Source organism: Amphiura filiformis, chromosome 20 (assembly GCF_039555335.1).
Source record: "Amphiura filiformis chromosome 20, Afil_fr2py, whole genome shotgun sequence".
Classification (NCBI taxonomy): domain Eukaryota; kingdom Metazoa; phylum Echinodermata; class Ophiuroidea; order Amphilepidida; family Amphiuridae; genus Amphiura; species Amphiura filiformis.
Window position 1 is genome coordinate 40,196,153 of NC_092647.1, and position 24,808 is coordinate 40,220,960.

The 24,808-nt window shown below is 40.7% G+C and overlaps 2 protein-coding genes across 3 annotated transcripts in view; one reads left to right on the plus strand and one right to left on the minus strand.

The window, feature by feature from the left end:
- Positions 1-24,808, minus strand: part of LOC140142989 (uncharacterized) — a 28,650-nt gene that overhangs the window by 590 nt on the left and 3,252 nt on the right. The window contains exons 1-4 of one of the 2 annotated variants that reach the window (XM_072165018.1): positions 15,895-16,081; positions 15,128-15,261; positions 12,955-13,049; positions 1,026-1,209 (exon numbers count right to left, since the gene is read on the minus strand). In XM_072165018.1, coding sequence (XP_072021119.1) covers positions 1,026-1,209; positions 12,955-13,049; positions 15,128-15,226 — 378 coding nt within the window. In that variant the 5' untranslated portion in view covers positions 15,227-15,261; positions 15,895-16,081. Of the gene's footprint in view, positions 1-1,025; positions 1,210-12,954; positions 13,050-15,127; positions 15,262-15,894; positions 16,082-19,525; positions 19,664-24,808 lie in introns of those variants that run through there. The other variant, XM_072165017.1, reaches the window with a different exon arrangement.
- The window catches only part of LOC140142312 (disintegrin and metalloproteinase domain-containing protein 10-like), a 41,123-nt gene continuing 34,742 nt past the window's right edge, over positions 18,428-24,808 (plus strand). Inside the window, 2 exon segments of the mRNA XM_072164281.1 lie at positions 18,428-18,453; positions 19,559-19,650. Of these exon segments, the coding sequence (XP_072020382.1) occupies positions 18,428-18,453; positions 19,559-19,650 (118 nt within the window).

The window sequence follows — 24,808 nt, forward strand, 5'->3', positions numbered from 1 at the left end:
TTTATAGTGCAAATCACCCAATTGGGCGGAAAAGCAGTTTGACTTTTTAAAAAAAACTTCCGGTATACATGTACAATGTTAAGTTACGGACCGATCCATAAATGGTCACAAAACCCATTGTAATTGCAATTTGGAGCTTCAGAGATTCAAAACCTTTATAAATCGGCTAAATTGAAAGGAAAACACTTCCAATTACTGCCATGGCCTGACACTGGCGGCAAGTGATCGCCAAGTAGCCCAATTGTGTGCCTAAGGCATGGTACTGGCATCACTGTTTAAATGTACTAGCCAAATTGGTGGGTTTGGCAACCCAGATAGTGGCAACCCTTAAATGTTACTATACAATAACTTAATAGACTCCCTATTAATATGATTGTCCTGTTTGAGCTAGGTAGGTCAAAGTTTGAATACACCCTTAACAAGAACTTTAACAAGTTTTTACACAATGCAATTCCTAATAAACTGCTTTTATTTTGATCCAAAAGTCAATATCTCCACTTGATGTTGGCTATGCATTTCTAAAGACTCACCATAACTTGAAGCTGTATAAACTTTGTGTTGTCAATTACATTAGATAGATTTATAACATAACATAACATAATTTATTCTTTCCACATGTGCAAAGTACAATGTACATTAAAAACACAAGAAATTAATAGTATATAATTACTGAAAAACATAGTGGAGGAGAAAGTGAGAAATAAATCAGAGGCCTCAAGTCCCATACTCCATTATAAATATTATTACTCTAACTTTTTATAATCTGAAATAAAAGAATCTTTATAAGTGCATTTAAAAGAGTTCAGATTTCTGGAGTTTTTAACTTGATTTGGAATATTGTTCCAAATCTTCACACCCTGGTAGCAAATATATAGATTTATTACAAAATTCAAGCTTATTATTTGGATATTCAAAGTCAGAAGCATATCTAGCATTATAATTATGATTTTCTGCATTAGTTGTAAACATGTTGTTGTTGTTACTTGGAACTTAAAGACTGCAGATTGCTAAGACATAATACAAACCTGATATGCGGCAGGTGTTTTCAGAGGGGGTAAATTAACACCGACTTGTGGAGTTGAAGTCTGATGATGTAGACCATGCTGTAAGTTATTCCTTAACCTTTCCAAATTGTTGACCCAATCTGGGAACTGTTCCTGGTGTCTACGCTGCTCATGTTGCTCATCATCATCTTGCCATGGTTCTGGACTGAAAAATCACAATAAAAAGAAGTGTGATTATACGGGTTGAGGTTATGCAGGTGAATGTCGTGGTCTTCTACCACTTCGGCTTGGGTTTCACTTCCACAAATTGCCACATGTGAGTTTGTGTGCCGATCCATGCTTGTCCTCATATTCATTGATTAATGCAAGTACAAACAGATAATCTATGAAAAGAGGAAGGAAAAAGTTGCATTTTCATCAAAGGACCCTAAATACTGAGATTTATTGTGCAAAGTATATCCATTTTCTTAGAGTCTTTGTTTTAGATAGCATATTCACAATACTATGTAAAGTACCGGAGTATGTAAAAGACCATTTTATGTGAACATTTAGTCATGCATGAGACCCCTGGTTAATGACCAGTACCCCTTCCCCTCCATAATGAAGTTTATTGTATCTATACAATAAACAAACTTTTACCTTGTGCTTGGACAAATCAATATGATTGATTTATTGATTGGTTGCCTAGTAATGGCTTTATGTAAGGGCCAATGAAGTTTAGGGTCTATTGTTTGAAGTAGCCAATGGAAAGTGGTTAATAACCTTCTGACACTGCCAGTTGGTCAGGGATTAAGCACATTTTTATCTGTCATGGATGGAGAAGGTTGGGTCTCCAATGTGAAGAAAATTTTCCCACCCACCACACCCAAAAATTTAGGTCATATCCCAGTATTCAATACCTTTGTAAACAGTCACTTGGGAGCAGTAGTTGGCTGGGAAGGCTTCCATATCGTACGGGGTATAGAGGTACATCTAGACCTAAAGGGTATTGCAGTCTGCGTTTTAATGGTAGCTCCTGGGCATGGGCAAATTACCAGGAAGAGGGCGGTTAAGCTGACCAAGGGAGAGGATTCAATAAGTGCACATTTTAACTTCTCTTGGAGAGGTTAGGCCACATTTGGGTATACAGATCTAGGTGTTCAGGAAATCCCTTTAAAAAGGGTTCTGTAGCTTGCCGGTTAATACATTGCTGTTAACTTCTTTAAGAAGTTGGGCCACACTTGGCGAGTGTGGAAAGGGCTTGAGAATACCCTGGAGGGCCCCGTATCTTACAAGAAATTAATTTGGGTTAACTTCTCTGCAAGAAGAGTAGTTGAGCCACACTTATGTGTGGGCCAGGGAAATTTCCCGGAGGGCCCCATATCTTATGAGGAATTTATTAATTTGGGTTAACTTATGCGAAAAGAGAAGTTGGGCCACACTTGCATGTGTGCAAAGGGCCGAGGAAATTCCTGGAGGGCCCCGTATCTCACGAGGAATTTGGGTTAACTTCTTTGCGAGACAAGAAGTGGGGCCACACTTGCGTGTGTGTAAAAGGGCTTGGGGTAATACCCTGGAGGGCCCCATATTCATTAATTCATTTTCATTAATTCATTTCTTTCATGCATTTAAAATGTATTGTACAAGGAAGTTAACCCAAGTTAAAACTTGGGTTAACTTCTCTCTGAGAAGTTGACCCCGTATTCAATTCATTCATTTTCATTCATTCATTCATTCATTCTTCATTGCATTTCATTTATGTATCTTACAAGGAATTAATTTTGGTTAACTTCTCTTGTGTGTGTGCAAAAGGGCCCGGGAAAATTCCCTGGAGGGTCGGTACCTTATACAAAAAATTAAGTTGGGTTAACTTCTCTGTGATAAGTTGGGCCACACTTTGTTCCAGAGAGGCTCCGTACCTTACGGGTAAGTAGTGTAGGAATTGGCTCGGAAAATTCCCGGGAGGGTCCTGTATCTTACGGGTGAGCCAACACTGTGTGTAGATGGGAACAGACTCTGTATTTATGGGGAAAGTAAAGACTATCCAGGTCGAAAATTGTGGCGGTAAAAAAGGGACAGGGCCACAAATTTAATCTTGAATCCAATTATATGAAAATAATTGGATCACCATAGGTAATTGCATAAGTGTTTACAAATAGTAATAATTCGTAACTAATAAATTTGAAAAATAGTGCATGAGAAGTTGAACGAAATTAGTCCCAAACAAAAATGTTTGGTAGACTCATAACCGGTGCGATCTTACCTTTCCGATGTTGATTAAGATACTTCTTGCATCGATCCCGAGATGCGGAAAAAACCAATAGTCATTTTGTCCCACATAAATGAATAAATAACAAAAACCCCGATCCCCGAGTGGACTCACCCATTCGGTGACGTCACACACGATAATCACCCCTTATCCGACTTGGGCAGCCCATACTCGCCAAACTTGTAGGGGCGGGGTCGGGATAATCAACATCGGAAAGGTAAGATCGCACCGGTTATGAGTCTACCAAACATTTTTGTTTGGGACTAGACTCAGTACACCGGTCGATCTTACCGTTCCGATGTTGATTAAGATACTTCTTGCATCAACATCTGAAAGATCGATCTAGCAAGTAACCGACGGATGGAGGTACAAGATTGGCCAGCATCTGATAAGGATCGGGAGAGTGGGTAGCATGGTAATCGCGAGGTCAAACTATCTCCCCCCCCTCACGGCCTGGAAACAGAAAGACTACGTGAACAGACAAAAACCCCTGAACTGAAAGTTCAGTGGTTAAGAATAGAAACACTGGTTCTTACCATGTTGGAATTCTGATTGTCCATAAAACACCTGATACCCAACCACCATATTATCTCCGCAGAATAGCCCTGGAGAACTTATCGCCTGGTCGTTGGTTTACGTTTTTGTAGTAAACCGTGGAAAAGGACGACGGGTTCTTCCAAGACACAGCCTGACAAATCTCTTCTATGGGGTTCCCCCTATGGTAGGCCCTCGAAGATGAGATAGATCTGGTTGAGTGGGCCTTGAAGGCGGCGTCTTTTGCCGCCCCGAGTCCACCAACACCTGGACCAGCCACCGTGCCAGAGTCTGTTTAGCGGCTGGACCGTGCGGTTCTGCGTGCGTGATAAATAAGCGGTCATGAGCCCCTCTTAAGGTTTGTGTTCGGCCAAGGTAGTGCTGTAGCGCCCTCACCGGGCACCACAACCTGTCTTCGGCTATTGACGAACCCTGCCCAATATTGGGGAGGAAGAGGGCGAGTGTCGGAATGTACTTCGCTCATTTTTGCAAGGAAATCCGGGCGAAGAAACAGCGTCGCTCCGTTGTTAGTAACACGGAGGCTGACTTCGAGACTGCGTGCAACTCTGAGCAGCGCCGTCTCCAAGCCAACGCCAGAAGAAAGGCCGCTTAAGAGTGCGTATTTAAGGGTCGCTTTTGACAGGGGCTCAAAAGGGGACCCTTAATATACTCCAAGACTGTGTTGAGGTCCCATGGAGGGACCACCTTCCTTTCCGGGCGGCGCCGTTGAACATACCGTCGAGAAGAAGACTTAGGGACCCATCTGAATTGATAGTCGACCCGTCTTCAAATCCCGATGAATCGAGAGAATGGCTGACTTATAGTTGGCTATCGTTGCCTGCTGAAGTCCTGACCTGAACTTTTCTGTCAGAAAATCTGCCACTAGAGGCACAGGGGCTCTAGTAGGAGATGTATTTCTCTCATCGCACCATGCGTAGTAGGGAGCCAAACGCTGACTATACGCACGGAGGGTAGACTCGTCTACCCCGGCGATGAGAGAAGCAGCTTCTGATGAAAAGCCTCCCTCCGCCGCACGTTCCCTGATAAGGGCCATGCAGCTAACTGCAGGTGCTCTAGTGGTAGACTTGGTACCTCTCCCCCGGGCATCCGGAGTAGATTTGGTAACTCGGGGAGTACTCGCGGCTGAGCCGCTAGTAGATCCACCATCGGTCGAAACCACAGGTGTTTCGCCAGAACGGTGCTATCAGAATGACGTTGCAATCCTCCTCCCGATCTTGGTCACCACCCTTGCGAGCAGTGAGATCGGGGAAAGCGTAAGCAGTCATTCCTCCCCAGTCTACGGACAGAGCGTCCACGGCGAATGCCTGTGGGTCTGCGACCCTCGAGCAATACACCGGCAGCTGATGATTTCGATGAGATGCGAACAAATCTATCGAGGGGTGGTACATCACCTCGAAGATCGTCTGGGCGACCTGCGGAGCAAGGGACCATTCTGTAGGTCCCGACACCTTTCCTCGTGACAGATCGTCCGCGAGGATGTTGGTGACTCCCGCTATGTGCATCGCTCTCAACGTAATCTGCCTGGCCTTGCACCACCCTATCTGGGGTAGTGCGTGCAGGCATAACCGTGGTGACCTGGTGCCCCTTGTCTGTTGAGGTAGGCCACCACGGTTGTGTTGTCTGTTTGGACAACGATATGAGATCCACGATCACCTTCTCGAAATGCTGGAGAGTTCTCTCCACTGCCCAAAGTTCGAGAAGGTTGATATGGAACTCCGCCTCCGTGGCCGACCATAGGCCCGAGACTGAGTCCCGTGGATGTGGCCCCCCAGCCCAGCTTTGACGCGTCGGTCGTCACTACGTGACGCACCGCTGGTGCAGGAAACCTGACACCTTGAGTCAAATTGGGCTGATGGGTCCACCACCAGAGTGCCTCTCGCGCGATCTCCGACATCGGAACCGCGAGGGATATTGGGTGACGACTGGGCCTGTAAAAGGCTAGAAGGTGTAGTTGTATAGGCCTCATGTGAAAGCGGCAGTACGGCACGAGGTCTACCATACTGGCCATAAGGCCCAAAACCTTCATCCATGCCACAGCGGGTGCCCCTCTGACTCGCCAAGAGTCGGGCACACTCGCCATGTTCGTCACCCTCTCGGGTGAGGGCACCGCGATCCCCTCCTTGAGGTTGATCTGGGCCCCTAAGAATAGTGGTGTCTGCGTCGGGACCAAATTGGATTTCTTGACGTTGATCAGAAATCCCAGGTACCGCACCGTCCGGACTACTAACTCCACGAGACACTGTGTCTCCAGCGGGTGCGTCCGTAAATGAACCAATCGTCCAGGTAGCAACACATGTTGACTCCCCTGCGCTTCAGGTACGCTGCCACCGCCCTGACCAGGAGTGTAAACACTCTGGGGAGGTGGACAAGCGAATGGCAGGCATCGAAACTGGTAAGTTTGACCCTGTACCTTGAAGCGTAGAAACCTCTGATCTTGAGGTGCGATCGGAACATGCAGATATGCGTCCGAGAGATCTAGCGATGCCGCCCACATACCCTTGATGGGGCAGGCTAGCACCGGCGAGAGTCTCCATTCTGAACCTCTTGGGCCTGATGAACTCGCTCAACGGCTTGAGGTTCAGAATGGGCCTCAGTCGCCGGTCTTCTTTGGAGCCAGAAAAGACGTGCTCCAAAACCCCTTGGTGAAAGGGGGGGTAGGCCGGGACAATCGCTTGCTTCGTGAGAAGCTGAGTGACCTCTGACAGTAGTGCCCGACGCTGGGGGCCGTCTGGCGGCACTACCGTGGACCTCTGAATCGTGCAGGCGCACGAGGGTGGCTGGTAAATTCCAGCCTGTAACCCCACTGACCACTGACAATACCCAGGCGCCGGTGAGATGGCATGCCATCTCTGGGCGTAATGCACAGCGGCCGCCCACAGGGGAATCCTGTGGAAGTCCAAGGCCTGCCGGCATGGACTGTCGACCGCCGTGCCCTCAGGACCGATCTGGTTTGCCACCCTTAGAAGAACTGCGCTTCTTCGGGGGCTTGCCATACGCTCCAGCACTACTCTTGCGCTTCCCAGTTTTTGTGGGAGGTGCTGGAGTAGCCTCGGGCTCGGGTGTAGTCTGTGGTGCGCGTCCTGCTGAAGCCGGAGCTGGCGCTGAAGAACGCTTAGAAGACTTCTTCTTCTTGTGCTTCTTCTTCGCCTTACTGCCCTTCCCCTTGGTCAGGGCAGCCTCCGACTTCTTCAGAGTGCTCTCATTGGTGGCCTTCTTTGCCGGTCCTCAACCGTAGCGCAAAGGCCTGTCCAAAGAGTAGCCCCTGTCCCACCGAGTCTGACTTCTTCATTGCATCAGCACCGTCGGAGCCGTAAGTTGACTGGAGGGACAGACAGGCATTCTCCCGGCGGCGAGATGACATCCTATGGGCTAGGCCCATAGAACTCTCGTTGAGGTTAGCTGTTAGCACCGCTAACAGATTAAGAGCCAATCTCCCTTATTATGTACCCATCTGTGATACAAAAAAAAATAGAATTTTCTCTAAAAAATTATTTTGGTACATATTAGCACCAACAACTCACATGTAAAATATGAGCTTGCACAGCGCCCTCGTTCAGCTTAAAAAAATTCTTGAAATTTCAGCCTCTCTGAGCCTTACTTGCAAATGGTAAACTTTGGAGGTGCATAACATCATGCGCCATCATCATCCCAACCTGCATTTTGCATTTTTTTAAAGTACCAAATGGTTACATTACAAAAACCAAGAAAAAAAATTGGGATCTTGATGGCGCACAAAATCAGCACATCCAATGATTTGATGAAAAGCGCCCTCGTGCAAACTTCAAAGCATCATAACGGGCTGCGCCATCAAGATCCCAAGTCCGAACAAGTTTGAAATTAAAGACCTCCATGGCAAGTTTCATTTTTCAGCAAAAAAATTTTTGGGATTTCGTTGGCGCACAGAGTTAACAGAGGTCAAAGGTCAAAATTTCCTATTTTTGCACATTTTTGCGCGCTTGTATTATTGCGCGCCAATGTCACCTGACTCTCCGAATAGGATTTCATCAAAGAAGAGGTAATTCTCTTCTATAACTGATAAAATTAGCTTGGGATCTCTTGATCTTCATATTTTTCTGATTTTTGAAAATGGACTTAGCCTCATTTTGGAGGTCAATTTGACCTCTTTTTCCCACTAAGCTGCACAATGTGGGCTTTTACTGCATCACAAAAGATGCGCCAACAAGATCCCAATTTTATTTTTCATCGTCTAGCTTCTTTGGCGACCAGTAGACAAAAAACAAGCAACAGCTAATTGGGATCATGTGGGCGCACTAATATAAAAGAGGTCAAAGCTCACGCTTTGTGCCAAAGTGATGCATATTTGCCTATGTGCAGCACGAAAGTGGAACTTTGACCCGCAATAAAAATGTGCGCCAACAAGATCCCATCTTACTTTTTGGATGATTGGATAAAAGGGCTTATGTATAACTGATAACAAGTAAAAAAAAGTGGGATCATGTGGGCGCACTAATTCAATAGAGGTCAAAGTTCATACTTTGTTGCGAATTGGCATTATTTTGCCTATGTGCAGCACAAAAGTGGAACTTTGACCCATAATATAAATGTCGCCAACAAGATCCCATCTTACTTTTTGGATGATTGGATAAAGGGCTTATGTATAACTAATAACAAGTAAAAAAAAAAATGGGATCATGTGGTAGCACTAATTCAATAGAGTCAAAGTTCATACTTTGTGCGAATTTTTTTCAAAGAGGGATCACCAGACATGTCTCATAGAAACTTGTGTGAGTGCATTTCAGATGATGCTGATTCCATCATGGTAGTTGGTGAGAGTGAAAAAAATTTTTGTCAAAATACTTAGTCATATTTTGCAAAATTTGAGTGAAAGGTTGCTGAATTAATTTAGGCTAAAAATTGTTTAATTTTGTAGGAAGTATGAACTTTGACCTCTGTTAATGAATTAGCGCCAACATGATCCCACTTTTTTTTACTTGAAAATCAGAAATGCCATGGAAGTTTAATTTCAAACTAAGATGGGATCTTGGGATTTTGATGGTCAAAGTTCTACTTTTATGATGCTTTGAAGTTTGCCAAGGGCGCAAAGTATGAACTTTGACCATCAAATTAGTTTACATGATTCCACTTTTTTTTTACTTGTTATCAGTTATACATCAAGATCCCAAAAATTTTTCTTCTTGGTTTTTATTAATGTCAACCATTTGGTACTTTTAAAAATGCAAAATGCAGGTTGGCACAAATGATGACATTGACCTCATGTTATGCACCTCCAAAGTTTGCATTTGCAAGTAAGGCTCAGAGAGGCTGAAAAAGAATTTTTCAAGTTGAATCTTTTATGATGCAGTAAAAGCCCACATTGTGCAGCGAGTGGGAAAAAAGGTCAAATTGACCTCCAAAATATAAGTCCATTTTCTAAAATCAGAAAAATTGTTGGTCTAATATACCAAAATTATTTTTAGAGAAAATTACCTATTTTTTTTTGTATCACAACCCCTGATTTGGGTACATAATACAGGAGACTGGATCTTTGACCTCTAACCTCAAAATTTTTTTTTGAAGAGTTCCGACGTTTCGTGGTCGCTTTTTCATCAAATCATTCGCTACCTTCCTACCGAGGTGCTCGGCAAGCGTGGTAGCGACGCTTAGAGTTTACCATTTGATAAGCGCTGCGTGCTCGCTATCGATGAGCTTTAGCTCCTCCTCCCACTGGGGAGAACTGGCTTAACCCATGCGGCGCCTTGGCCGCTTAGCGGCAGGCGCTGGCAACGCTAGAGACTCTGATCCATGTCAGGGACCCTGAGGTAGGTTTCAGAGTCCTCCTGCGAAACACGCAGTGGAAGCGTGCAAGCACGCTGGCGCCGAAGCTCCAGCGAGCCTGACAGCCCCACGAAACCTACCCTTGAGGTCCGCCGGGAATGCAAGTGCAGGCGACCCTTGTGTGGACGCGCTAGCTGGGCATCCTACTGAAAAGATGCCCTGGTCCTCCTGAACGGACTCCTCCTGAGAGAAAGCCAGGCCCAAACCTTGGGCCACACGGCTCATCACCTCAGCGGTGTCCGCAGGCAGACCATTGCTAGCGAGTTCCTCACGGGAAGCGGGGAAGGATACCTGAAGCTAGCTGCACAGTCTCATCAGACTGTGAGTCGCTACTGGTTTCATCTTCCGACTCCTTTCCCTCGCCTTCAGACTCTGACTCACTCTCTGATGAGGAAGAGATCTGACGACGGGCATCTGAAGGTGGACAGGGAGGTGTCGCCACCGTGTGGCTAGCCAACTGAACACCAGCAGAAGAGGGAGTACTCCCGCTAGACCCCGAGATGCTAGCTATAGCACCCCGGGATCCGCACGCTCTCGCTGCTGTCGCCCTAGCCATAGCAGTGTGCGGCCTACCCTGAGCTGTATCAGGGTTAGCCACTCGCCGCCCGGGTTGGGTAACAACTGGTGGTACTACTTGCCCAACGCTAGGCGGCACTTGCCACGGTGGAAGACCGTGGAAGAAACCACCCTGCGGCGGATACCACGGGGCATACCCTGTTGGTAGCTGACCCTGAAAGGATCCGCCACCAGGGAAACCCCATGGAACGGCAGTACCAGTACCGCCTCCCCTGTTGCCACAGAGACTGTGGTAACCAGGACGAGTACTGCGGTACCTGCGTGGTTGTAGCGTAGGTGCCCGGTAGGGCCCCCGGATGCGTACCACTGTACCCAGGCCTCACAGCGTTCCCCGCTAGAGGATCAAGCCGTGTGTATGGGTGCCCCGCTATACTGGCTGTCCCTTGGCTAAAAGGAGCTTGCCTAGTATCACGGGTAGCTGAGCGTGTATACCCTCGATCAGTCACCTCGCTACCTGAATAGGCAGTATCAATCAATGGAGCCATGCTCCGCTGAATAGATAGTGATCGATCATAAGAGGGTAATTGACCCATTGACTGTAATGGATCACCCACGCTCTGCTGGCTCTCGAGGACATAAGTGGGTTGTTGATCAGCCAGGCTGTTCAAACTACCTACCCTAACCTCTTGAGCCTCGCCCAAGGTCGCTGTGTGTGGCGGACCACTCACGGCAGCTATGGGCTGCGTGCATAGTGGCTACCACTGAAGTCAAGCCGTAGCTCGCCTCGGTAGCTGCCACTGTTTGCACTTGGGTCGCTGTCCCGTGAGAGACTGCGAGCCCAACCCCGTATAGCCGCTAGCCAGTCCCGGAGGACAGCCGGCAGCCATTCCAAGGCCCAGGGAATCACTCGGCGGTCCCACCATGGAACGCTGCCGTGTGACAACCCCAGTTGGTTCTGCTAAGACTACACCTGAAGCGTTAGCCCCGGTATCGTCTCTGCTAAACCCATGCACGTTTTCATTCGACCCTTGCGGGGCGAAAGGCGTGCTGCGTGTGCGTGGATCAACCCAGGCAAGCCGGGGTTCCACTGCACGCACGCTGCGTGCTGCAGACCGCCGAGGCAAGTCCGCTGCACGCTGTATGCTAGATTCAACCCAGGCAAGCCCGGGTACCCTTGGCATACTGTCCGTCGCCGGCTACTTCGCGGGTGCTAGACCCGCTCGTTCGCCAGCAATAGACGGGTGTCCACCTGCAAGAAGCTCGCTAGAGATCTCACTGGTAGACTGGTACTCGCCTGTTAGGGCAAGTACCGCCCTGCTGCCTGCTACTAGCTTAGACGTAAAGTCAGTGCTTTCGCTGGCTGCTAGGCCTTCGGGCTCGCTAGCAGTCCCGGAGGGTCCGCCTGCTTGCCCGGGACCGGAGCCCCAGAGGTTACCTTAGCGTGGCCCTTGCCGCCTCGCTAGTACCTACCATATCAATCTTACCTGTAGGCTTCTGTTTCTTAGTCTTCGTCTTCTGTCTGTGTCAAGACCTAAACGAAGCGCTACTTTCTAAATCCTCAAGTGGATGTCCGATAAGCCTATGCAAAAGGAAGCACACTTATTTGATTTAGAGCAATCCCTGTGGGAGTAGCAGAGTGGATGCGGGTCCCACTCTGGCACAAGGGAAGGGCATGATTGACAAGGCCTAGACATTGTAGTAATCGGGAGCGTACAGCACTACCCCCGAACACAAGCTCAAGCCCAATAAACAGACCCACACGCACAGTGGCTGACGCTGATGTAGTGGTATGATATAAAAATATATATACAAAGGGATGAAAAACTGAAAACCTTTTGGGGAAGATTTGTCAGGCTGGTCCTTCGAAACCCACCGAACTCTTAGCAGTAACTCGTCATCAGACGCGCACTGAAAGATATAACGATAGAGCACACCATAAACATAGCGATAATCACTCACCATACATGTATACACAGTACTGTACAAACATCTATTGTAACTTACTAGTCTGTTATAGTTGTTTTACGTGAGAACAAAAATAAAATGGCATCCTAAGGGCGGCCATTTTGAAAACGTGTGTCCCGTATATGAACGGAAACACACATACAAGCTAAGTTTTTGGATCGTTTTTGTCACTTTTCTAGCGAAAAAATGTCGTCAAAACTATCTCCCTAGCGACTATACTGGTTGGTTTTTACCTCAGTGTAACAAACAAACTGTATATCTCGCCCTTTGGTTCGTAATGATACTTAGCGTTGGTAAAGAAAAATCCACACGTCTATCTCATCTAGAAACCAAGGAGGATAAGGGTGATTATCGTAGTGTGACGTCACCGAATGGGTGAGTCCACTCGGGGATCGGGGTTTTTGTTATTTATTCATTTATGTGGGACAAAATGACTATTGGTTTTTCCGCATCTCGGGATCGATGCAAGAAGTATCTTAATCAACATCGGAAACGGTAAGATCGACCGGTGTACTGAGTCATGTCAATTATCCAGATTACTTTCCTGAATGTTTCCGGCTTCAGGAAAGTAGGATTAATGTATATGCACTTTTCTAAGGAATTTATATTAAAGGATTGACTCAATAAATGTATGTAAACTTCTCTTGAGAAGTTTTCTCTTGAAAAGTTAAGCCAAGTTTGATGTATTATAACGGTACCCTCTGGGTCCGTATTTTATTGGATATAAGCTGAAGTTAAATCCAATTCTGGCTTACAAATAAATGGAGATACTCCTGACAGTATGCCAAAATGTGCCTCATTTCATCTAGGGGTAAAATAGATTCATCACATTTCTTCATCAAATCAAAGATAATTTTTTGTAAGCCTCACCTTGAGTTTTTGTCCGGTGACAAAGATGAAGACAAAGAGGAGCTCTCATCATCCAAGAGGTCATCTGGAAGAGCTGTAGTCAGAAGATCTCGAAGCTAAGGGAGAAATAAATCACAAAACTTGTATCACTAACTAAGGACCGTCAATATATCGGTACTATTATCGATAAATCGACTATCCAATAATATCGATAGAGCCGATATCACTTTCTGACGAAAAATCAGGAAAAAAGGACTAAAATTGTGCAAGTGTCCGGGTCATGTGATGATATCGTAATACTGGGGTTCCAACAAATGAAACACTGAGGGATAAACTAATAGCTGATGGTTATCAGGTATAGATGTAGAAGATATGAGTAAAATTGGGAGGAAAATCAATTTTTATCTACATGTATATTGAGTGGCAATTTTTTTACATCCTGACATCGACGGTTCATCATCACTCATGGATTTAATATCTAAATAAACTTTTTTTTCTTTTTACATCAAGCCCCCTAACAAGTGTTTGTGAAAGGTCGGAGTGCCACCAAGATCCCATTATGACAGACTTGCGTTCGATTAAACAATTGATGGGCTGGGATCTTGTTGGCACAAAGATCAAGGGTAAAATGTTACCAGTTTGGTCCATTTTTGGGTTTCAGTAACTTTATGCGCAAACATTGTGAATCAAGCTGTTTGAGACAACTTGTGTTACTGTCTTTCTGTACGGGTGTGAGTCATGGGTAATCACCAAGGACATGGAAACCCGGGGGTACTCAGTACAAATGACCATACTGGGACGTGCACGCAAACATGGGTAGCATTTTCAGCCTTCTGGTATATCAATGACCCCTTTTTCAAAGCCTATTTTGGTATATGAATGGGTCCTTTTTCACAATTTTCTCAATTTTTTCGGAAAACAGCCCAATTTTTCCTTAATCTAGCCAAAATTTTCCCAAAATTTTGGGAAAATTTGTAAAAACTAAGACAATTTTGGGTAAATTCGGCTGAAATTTTTGACTTTTGGTATACCAATGGGTCCAAATTTCTTGAAAAATTGGTATATTTATGGGTCTACTTCCAAAATCTCAGCGGCACGTCCCTACCAAAACCAAACTTCAGTACCCCCGGATGGAAAACAAGATCAATGCCTTTGCAACATCTTGCTACAGAGTCATGTTAAACACCAAGCATGTGAATCAGATTCCAAATGAAACCATCTACAATCTGACCAACACTATTAATTCCACTGGTTGCCAAAGTCAAATTTCTCGGCTATATACTGCATCTTGAAGATGACGAGCCTGTCAAAGAATATGCCCTTTATATTTCACCACACCGGAAGTGGAAACCTGGACGGCCGCACACACTGTACTTACAGTGTGTCCAGCACCTCCTGGGAGATACTGAAGGGATGCTACAGCCAAACAAAATTGTTTTGCTTGCCTAAGATCGCAACAGTTGGGGAAAGCTTGTAGTCGCCTGCTCCGCAGCTGACTGATGATGAGACATTTTATCATAGTGGTACTGTGGTAGACTGCACTCCCCAAAAGAATTAAAGTATCAGATGAATATATCAGCATTTTTGAAAACATAGGATATGATGATAATATTATCATTGTGCTTGATCTTTTGAATGTTCCGTAAGTTGTTGACAAAATTCACTCATCACAAATATCCGTTATCACACACATCTTGAGAGGAGGGAGAAAATGGAAGCTAAAATTTCGATTTTAAAGCCATTTTTTAAACGTCATCATGGTCAAGGTCAAGTCACATTTATAAAAATCAAATTTAGAAAATTCACTCACAAGCTGTTTTTAGTGTTTCTATAAACAATCAATTATCTGTACGAACCACCATAAATAAAAATTCCTTTAAAAAAGGAATGGGGCGCCCAATGGGACCTTTAATGTGATGTGCTGAAATCTAGGGGGGGTGGGGCACTCTCACTTTGGAGGTGACGCGTATGTAGGACTGTTAAGACCCCTTTTTCATCATCGCTGTCACCCAAGGACCCCCATTACCAGCACATGCTGTGTCACCCAAAGACCCCTTAGATCTGTCACCCAAAAACCTAGACCCATATATTTCCATCTGAACAGCAACAAACTTGCTAGTACAGCAAACTATACTCTTTATAACATGTTTCCACCTCAAGAAAGATTTGATATCTACACATTGGGAATACATACCTTGCATATGAGCGATTCGATATCGTGAAGATCTTCAAATGGAGAGCGAAAATCAAACTCACCGATGTTCATCGTAACTCCGAGTTCATCGCCACACATCTTTTGGGAGAGTCGTCTAGCCTAGTTTTATCATACTGTGGTTAAAAGGACCCTAATTGTTTTAGTCTTAAAAATTTAAGCAATTCATGGAAATTCTTTTCTTTTTTTAAACATATTTTCAAGCAATAAAAGTAGGCCTAAATAAATTGTAAAATAGCAGTTGTTTAAAAAAACTTTAAACTAGTAATAAATAGAACCAGAACTTCACCCAACCTGAAAATCTTATGCATGTATAAAAAAATGTTTGTTTTTTTAAACAAAAAATTAACCTAATTTACTATCCTATAAAACATTAATTATACATGTAGAGATAGATAGATACATTTAAATATATAAAAACAACAATTTACACATTTTAAATAATGTTATTATAATATGCAGTTACTGAATTCAATATTTTATTTAAAACAAAAAACAAAAAACAACTTCAAATACACACAAAATAATTTATAATAAAAAAATCATTGAAAGTTTATTATACTAAAAATACAAAATGAGCTACATCAAAAATACAAAATGGTATACCAAATACATAGGCCTACACTACATGTATATATGCAAAATGCTTAGTCATAATTGATTTGAAACAAAAATAAAAAAGATAAATAAAATAAATAGTAAATTCAACTTTTGTACTAAAAAAAGTAAAATCACAAAATTTAACTTACCCCTAATGCAAACAGAAAATCCTCAAAAAAACATCTGGGATAGAATTCAATATTCCTTCCTGATTTCAGGGACAGTAGTATTCTACTGCCCCTGCCTTATAATGTCACCTTCTTCCAGTGTCCTTTTAGATAATGACCTTTCCTTGAACTCCATACTTGAAATAGCTCTGATCCATTGTTACCACCCCCTACCAACCCCTACCAAACAATATCAATAACTAATCCATATCTATTCATAAGCTTGACATATGACAGCACCTCCTCTTCTTTTCAGGTAATCAATACCAACTCGTTCAAGTATTTTCAAGATTTCTTTTGAACTAAACTAGGAAGTTCTTACCTTGATGTAATTTTAATGATTCAGGTCTTTGAATAGCACATTCAGGGTTGCCAAATGTGCAATTTTCTAGCCCAAATAGGCTACTTTTAACTGTCCCAAGACCAGAAAGTGGCCACTGCGATTTGCGACTTTTGAGCTACTTTTGAGCTGATAAGCATTAATTTTAACCCATTTTACAAAATTTTGCAACAAAGATCACAACTGAAATCAGAAAGTTTTGAATTTATTTTAACATAAAACTAATAATAATTAATATAATTTACACCAATTTTGTCTCTCAAAATGCTTGATTATAGTTTGGTCAGTTCGTAATCTGCGGGCCTTAAAACATCGCGGATTAATATTAATAATATATTTTATTTGGAGAATTGTCTTGTGACATGTACATTTCACCAGAAGTATTACAGATTACTATTTGAAGTCCCATACTTTGACTACGGTACTGTACTTTTTTAACCCCATGAGAACTACATGCTGATTGGCCAAAAAAAAGTTTTCATTATCAATAAGACCAATCAGCAACATTGTAAGAATAATTTCACCACACAAAAAAATTGGGGTGAATTATTTGCAAAGTTCCATTCTGATTGGTGTTTAAAGTAAAGATATCATGTAATTCACCAATCAGAGACAATGTTGTTAGATCAGCAGGTAGTGCTCAGGGGGTTAACACGCAAAATATAGCCAAGGTAGATCAATTATATGTGGGTCTACTTTTTGGCGAAGTGGTAAAACGCTATAATTCCTGTCAATTACGAGCTGATCAAAGTATAGTATTACTGATTTCTGGACAGTTATATTTTGGGTGGATTTTCAATGGGGTGAAAAGTTTTGGCAAACCTGATCATGATTTAATGAGACCCGTTCTCACAAAATGAGCGGAAATTTGTCTGGGAAGAAAAGGAGATATGGTTCATTGAACATACTAGAAAACAAAAGAATTGAGATATTGACTCTCATACTCCAATTGAAGGAGCAATCCTGACTCCTGAGTTACATACCATACCATTTTAAAGCTTAATGATCCAGAAATTATGAATCTGGCAATAACTATGAAATAGAAGTGTGCTTTTTTATATTGATATTAGAAGATGAATAAAGCAGAATATAATATTAGTAAACTACCATCGAGATAATACTATAGTCAAAACAACAAATTCTTGATCATGATAGGATGTACCTTCTGCGTCAGCGTACTTTTCATAGAATAACAAGATCACACGACCTGCATGACCGAACCTTGACCTTGCCTAGCAACGACCGTGTGATTGGTCAATTCTCAGAAGCTGTGTTTGCGCAGTAAGCGCCGGTATTTGCGTAGTACGCTCGACGCAAATAACTCTGCGTACCCAAGTTGGCTCTCATGATCGAGAATTAATTATTTTGGCTATAGTACTAGAGTTGTTGTTCAAAGCAGAGAAGATGAGCCAACTTGCTGCCAGTGAATGTATTGAGTACACATCATTGCTCGGGTTCCCTCATTGCTCCCTCCCAGGAATATTTGGCATTTGGAAGGAAATAAGCCATGCTTTAAGCTTACTTTTTCAGTTATCAATAAACTTCAGTTTTCAAACAAAAGTTTATCTATCATTTAATGGTAATTTTTGCTTGACAAAACCAGTAAGTATTTTCTAATTAATATTTTTAAAATTTGAAGTACAAACCTAATGAATTCACTGAAGTAAAGTTTATTACTGAGCATTTGGCATAGAAGTTCTTCAATAGACAAACATTATATTGTTTATTGAAAAGACAAAACATTTTGTAGGAAAAATCTAATGGTAAGTTTTTTCAATTTTTTTTTGATAAAGTTTTTCTCAAAAAAATAAACAGCTTACTTGTTGATACCATGGAAGAAAAAATAGTTGATACCTACATGTAAGGTATTTTCATCTCATCTCAGGTAGAAAATGTAAGTTGTTTGAACAGCAAAAAAGTTTTTGAATTACTGATCACCTATCTTGCCATGATAGGTATTGGCATCACTGTATTTCCATCAAAACAAAAATAAACATAATGGCACATGTACTTGCACGCATTTGGCAAACTATTACATAATTAATAGGCCTAGATCAATGATATTTAATATTCTAGATCTTCAAAGCAATGATATTACAGGATTAGTGTATTGAAAATAGTTTCTTTTGTTCGCCAATCTTGATCTCTAAGTGGCTATTTATAGTATAATTTGCTATGAAGAAGCAAGGAGTGGGTCAAGGGTGAGTTCAAAAAAGGTGAGTTAATACAGGAAGAGTTAAATGAGCTGACCTACCATACAAAATTTTTATATTTACATGTACAGAACTGTGATTTATTTCAAGTGTTATAAGTTTTACATGGTGTAGGAGTCAAGTATGTTGAGGTTAATGGGGAGGGTGGTCTCAGCCCGGGTCTCAGTGTGCCTGTGTGTAGGGCCCTACTGCTTCTCTAAAATAATGCACTTGCTTGAGAACATATTTTTACCCCCTTCCCATGTTATCAAAGTGCTTGAAAATTTAGCAGTAAAAAAGTGGTCAAAAAATGTAATTGAAAACAACAACCGTCGTACCACTAAGCCTTTTTCTTTAAAAAAGAAAAAAAAGAAAGGAAAGAGCGGTGGAGTGATCAATATATCGGGTTGCCGCTGGTCACCGCCGGCGTTTCTGGTGCAACTGCATAGTGAAGCAAAATCATCTTCAGAGGCTCCAGGGTTCGTTTTTTGCCTGCCGGCAAAGTGGCAAAAACTGGCAAAAACCTGTTTTTGCCTGGTTTAAACCGGCAAAAACCCACATATAGTCACTCAAATATTAAAAAGCAACATAGAAAGCTCATAAACAGTATCACAAAACTTTTAGTGAATCATTCAATAGTTTTTTGTCTTATCAAGTCCTTAAAAGGAACAAGTTTAAAATTTGATTTTTGCCACATATCGGTTAAATGCACTTGAGCAATGAAAACCCATATCTTTAATTTCTTTTAATATGTTACTTATAATTACAAAATCTGACCTTGTTACACTCAGGAAATAATTTTCGTAACTTAATAATTTGTTTTGAGACGAAAAAACTGAACTATAGATCACTTTTTTAGTTTTTGCCATATTTACCGGCAAAAACTGTTTTTGCCAAGTGGTTTTAACAAACCTGCGAACCCTGTGTCAGAGCGGCAGGAAAGTATGAAACCAGCATTATCCCTGGTGATACTTGTACCTCAGGTACCTGTAAATTAAATAAGGTACCCATGCACAAACTTGTAAACCCGTAAATCACAGCCTTACTGGTCAGTGGTTATAACATAAGCCTACAATAATACCTCTTGCTGACATCTTTGATCTTCTTTTTCCAGTTCCGCTTCTGCTTGCTCCTCCAATACATGGCCATCAAAGTTAATACTTGTCCCTGGATTCAGCATGGACATCTTCTGGGAGCCTATAGGAGGTTAGCCTAGTATCTGTGAAATAAGAAATGGTATTCATGTGAATTCAGTGAATTCACAAATGTCACAGCAGCTGCTATGCAGCTCTTCATCAGACCGACAACCCTGCCTACCTTGCTTTTTTCTTTCCTAGGTCGTTGGTGGCACTAGAAAAAAAGAAGTTCAAACAAGGCTATTATAAAGTAGCCTATAGCTTGAAACTGTTGTCACCAAAAAATGGATTTGATACATGTAAGTACTGTACAGTTGAATTCACATCAAACAGTAGGCCTACTTTGGACAAATCTCTAATACATATTGTACAGTACAGGTGACAAGTATTTTGGTTGATATTAAAACTGAGGTGTTAATTAGGGGTTCATTGAACTTTGTAATATAGTTTCATGACTAAACGGTTGTTTATGCCAGAGGGGTCACCTATGTTTGAACTTAAGTTTAAACATGATAAAAATTTTTTAAAGATTTAGAACAATGAAATTGAAATGCCACTTTCACATAAAAAACAATGTTTTCTATATCTTCAAACTGCTATCAAAATCTAAGTTTTAAAAATTAGAAATAAAAGTACACCTATTCGCTGCAAACACAGAAACCTCAATTACCTGGCGGCATCCATGATTGACCATGAACACGCTTGTTGATATCCCTTAACAGGGAACAAAGTTTATGCTCAAAGGAGCAATGGGGAGCATGGCAGTTTTGCCTTTGGTTGCTTTCAAAAAGGCAGCGCACCCATGCACATTCCACCAAGGCAAAATTTTCAATAAGGCCCTTCGCACTTGATTATTAGTTTCCTGTTAAAGATTTTGAAAAAAGGACGAGGTGACTTTTAATTATTAATTATTATTTTCTTTATTTAGTGTGAACTATAGTTCTATAACAAGCAACTATTTTAAACTCATTTTGACTAGAGCGGGTATTTAATTATTTCACAACAATATTTGATTTTATAAATAAGTGAAGGTGGAGTTGTACTCTTTGCTCATTCATCATTATAGTTGATATTATAAGTCGGAAAATGACAAGTAGAAGTAGTTGAAAGTTATTTTACAGGAGCAAATTAAAAATAAAAATAAAATAATTAATTATTTTGAGATTTGCAATTTTGGATGCGGGCGGTAAACAGGAAACTAATAATCAAGTGCAAAGGGCCTAACGATTCTTGCAAACTTTTGTAGTTTACTTACACATAAGTTGATTTGCAAGAACCAAATGATTCCCACAAATTTATTCTTCAAAGTTTAAGAATCAAATTTCTGACCCTGTGTAATTGTAAACTTAAAGCCATATGTGTGATTTGCTTCATAGCGATGCCCTCAATTTTACTTGGATTGCTATTTAACTTTTTGTATGAAAACCGGGTCGACCCGGTTTTATTCAGAGTTCAACGATCAAGTACTTGCTAGCATGTACCGTGTACACACCGACACACGTCAAGCACAATGCGTCGATGCTCCGTGCAGTTATCGGAGAGTGTACATGTAGTACACGCATTGACTGTTTAATATGATGATTGTAGAAGTTGGAATGAATCGCAATTTTCTTCATTATACCTCATTTGTTTGGCTCCAAATTAAAAGGGGATAATATGATCAGTGAAAACAAACATTTAAATAAGAATCTATTCGTTATGCAAATCACACATTACTTCTTTAACTGGTTGGTTTGTGACCCGGGGACCTACATGTAGCTCTCGAGATACTCTAGCTAAAATACAGGTTTACATTTGGTCATTTTCACAGTAAAGGGTGTAACTTTTGATTTTTAGGGTCAAAATTTCAAACCACTTAAATGGTCATGTGTCATATGGTGGGGCACATTTGCGTTACAGGCACTGATTTTGATAATTTGTCCTCATTTTCACTTAAATTAATACATGTCTAAAACTATACATCTCACACCAACAAAACTATACATTTTCGGAAAGCTTATGTTTCAAGGAATCCATCAATGCAAAATTGATGTTGGTATACAGGGTGTGTAAGAAAATATATAGGGTGATACCATGAAAAAAATTAATTTTACTAGTAAATTGATAATTTATTGCATTTGCTACTGATATGGAATACCTCTAATGTAATCTAATTTTGTGGTAGGCAACACTATGAGCTTTAATAAAATGTATACTTTTGCTATGTTATGATTGACCAAAGTGGTGATACAGGGTGTTAAAATGGTGATTACATTTTTGAAAATATTTTCTTTAGAGTGTATCTACATTCATAAATACACGCTATATAACGGCGCGCGTGATTGGTCGAGAGCCGGGCATAAACAGCGTTTATGCCCGGTGGCCCGGATGTGCGATTGCAGTGGTAGGGAGAACGAACGAAATTCATGGTTTTAATGATGTTTCTTGGTTTTTTGTTAATATTTTGATGAAATAAGAATCACAAATTGTTCTGGTATGTATGAGCGGGGTTCATTCATATATTTTCATGACTAAACGGTTGTTTATGCGCCGCAAGCGGCCCCTCGGGCATAAACAACCGTTTAGTCATGAAAATATATGAATGAACCCCTAATTTATCTTAACTGCATATTTAGATTCCTGGGGTAAAATGCTTTCCAAAAATGTATACTTTTCCTATCTTAGGATGTATAATTCTCAAGATAAACAATTTTTTAAGCCAAAACGCGTGTTGTGACTGAAAATCTTGGCATTTGTGTGTAGTCAATAGGGAAAAATTGTGGGTCTTGTGACTTGCGGTTCTCAGTGAGTACTTGTGAACATGAAATAGATCAAACTAATAGTTGAATATGAATAATATATAATAATATAATAATGAACAAGCTTTGATTTGAGATATGATTTACATGAATAGCACAGAATTTGGCAATGATAAAATTTAAAAATCAAAAAGATATTATGTTTCCACAATATTTCTCATAGAGATTGCATATACTCCTCCACCGCTTATCCTCCACCGCTTATCCTCCAGGTTTATCCTCGTTAACATTTTAATATTTTTCACAAATTAAACAAATGATAATTTCAAATTGTGAAATATATTTGAAAAGTAGAATAATCAAGCTGTATAGTGAGCCCAAACTTAATGCAATTGGACAAAGAATAGCTCTGTACCAACAAGTGAAATCTGAAAGAGGAGAGAAAAATGTAACGCCTCCCACTATTTTGGGGTCCCACCATATGACACGGGACCAAATATGTTTCTGTTTACTGAAATCATGCATAGAAGTAACTTAAATTCCAGTAAAATAATGTTTCAAGGCTTAAACCTTTTGATTTCTAATAAAAAATTTGACATTTCCATAACATTTTGGTTAAAATCTAAGAAAAAATGTATTTTACATAACCTCAGAAAATTATGACATGAAAGCGGGAATACATGTGAAATCCCATTCCAAAGTAAGTCAACAGATATAAGTTAAATTTTATACCATGTTTTGCTATGTTTGTAATTGCAGTTTTGAAATTTTTAACATCAAGTGTCATTTACAATGGAAATTTCCAAACCTTAAACATATTTTTTAAGTTTTAATTGGGTTCCTAAAATAATTTGAATGTCTAACTTCATGTACAAAAACTACTAGATGAAAGAACCGTCCCAGCCAAGTTTCACAGAAGTTGGAGATATTTTTTAGAATCGGCAATTCAAGCGATGTGTGTTTCGGAGGCTTCAGTTAACAACACAGGTGATCATAAAAGTAAAATATTTGGCTAACTACTACAAGTTGACATAAAAATAGGTAAAAAATATCACAATTACCAATTATCATGATTTGATTCTAAGTATTGAATTTAAAATAAAAAAAAAATTAAATTATCACAGCAAGTCATTTTTTTTGTTTCGGAGGCTTCATGTTAACAATTGTTAAACATTGCAGAAGTAGTTTTTTTGAAAACAACAGTGTTGGGATCATCTAAGCTGTTATTTTCTTGTGTGCATTGAATCAATGATTCTATGCGGCAGATATTGTAGATTTATCACATGTTAATTTTTTCACCCATTGGTTAAGTATGGTGTTTTTTGCATGTGAAGCCTCCGAAACAGGCTTTTTTGGGTATCAGTATATTTTTCAAACATTAACCATAATGTCAAAAAAATTTTAAATTTATGACATTCTGCACATATCAAGTAATAATTACAATGCAGATATCAGTATGAAACACACCAATTTAGATATGCATAGATGATAATTAATCTTATTGTTGTTTCGGAGGCTTCATTTGTTTCGGAGGCTTCAATTGTTAACGGAAAGTTTGTATTGGGTCCCATTTTCAAACAGTGATATATCTCCACGATTTAAAAACATGTGACTTGAGGATCTACTTTGCTACATTTTGATAAATAGATTGGATGAGCTCTTTTATTTATATTTGCACAAGCTTGCTGAACAGTTTGTTTCGAGGCTTCAAAAAGTTAACAGAAAACGGCTCTTTGAAGTCAAGATTTTATAAAATTTTAAAAGCTTGCAAATCAACTAATTTTTGTTACCCATTTCAAGTTAAGATAACAACTGTTATGAATCAAGAAGAAGTGAAGAAATAACCAAGAATTATGAACCAAAGCTACACCCACAAAGTTTGTTAACAATTGTTAACGGAAAATGAAGCCTCCAAACGACAAATATCAAGTCCGGTTCTCAAAAATACAGGGCTGTTCACAGTTAAATCTAATGTGGCAGTGTTTACTGAACATATGACTGTACTTTCAGGATAAGAAAAATTATCCATGAACTAACTGAAGAAAACACAGGGTTTTACACAAATGTTACTGTTTTTTATAGTTTTTCAAAATGGCAATATTAAGTACATTTAAGCCTGCTAAAACTGAACGCAGTAACTCCCAAAGCTGATTATGCTACCCAAGGTAGCTGCTAACTAGATGACTTATGTGGCCAAAAATCATGGAATTCTGTGGCTTTATTAGAACACTACGGATTAAAATGTTAAAAATCCAAAGTTACACCCTTTACCGTGAAAATGACAATTTACTATCTTACATTATCTTGCTGTATTTCAGCTAGAGCGCCATCTATGGTAGAGAACCCGGGTTTTTTTGGAGAACAATACTGTTATGATAAGACAAAGTTCTAAGAAACCCGTCCTGGAACCCGCCCTACTCATTATTTCATTGTACCGGTACTTACAAATGTATTGCAACTTGCCATAACACATTATTACGTAATCAACAC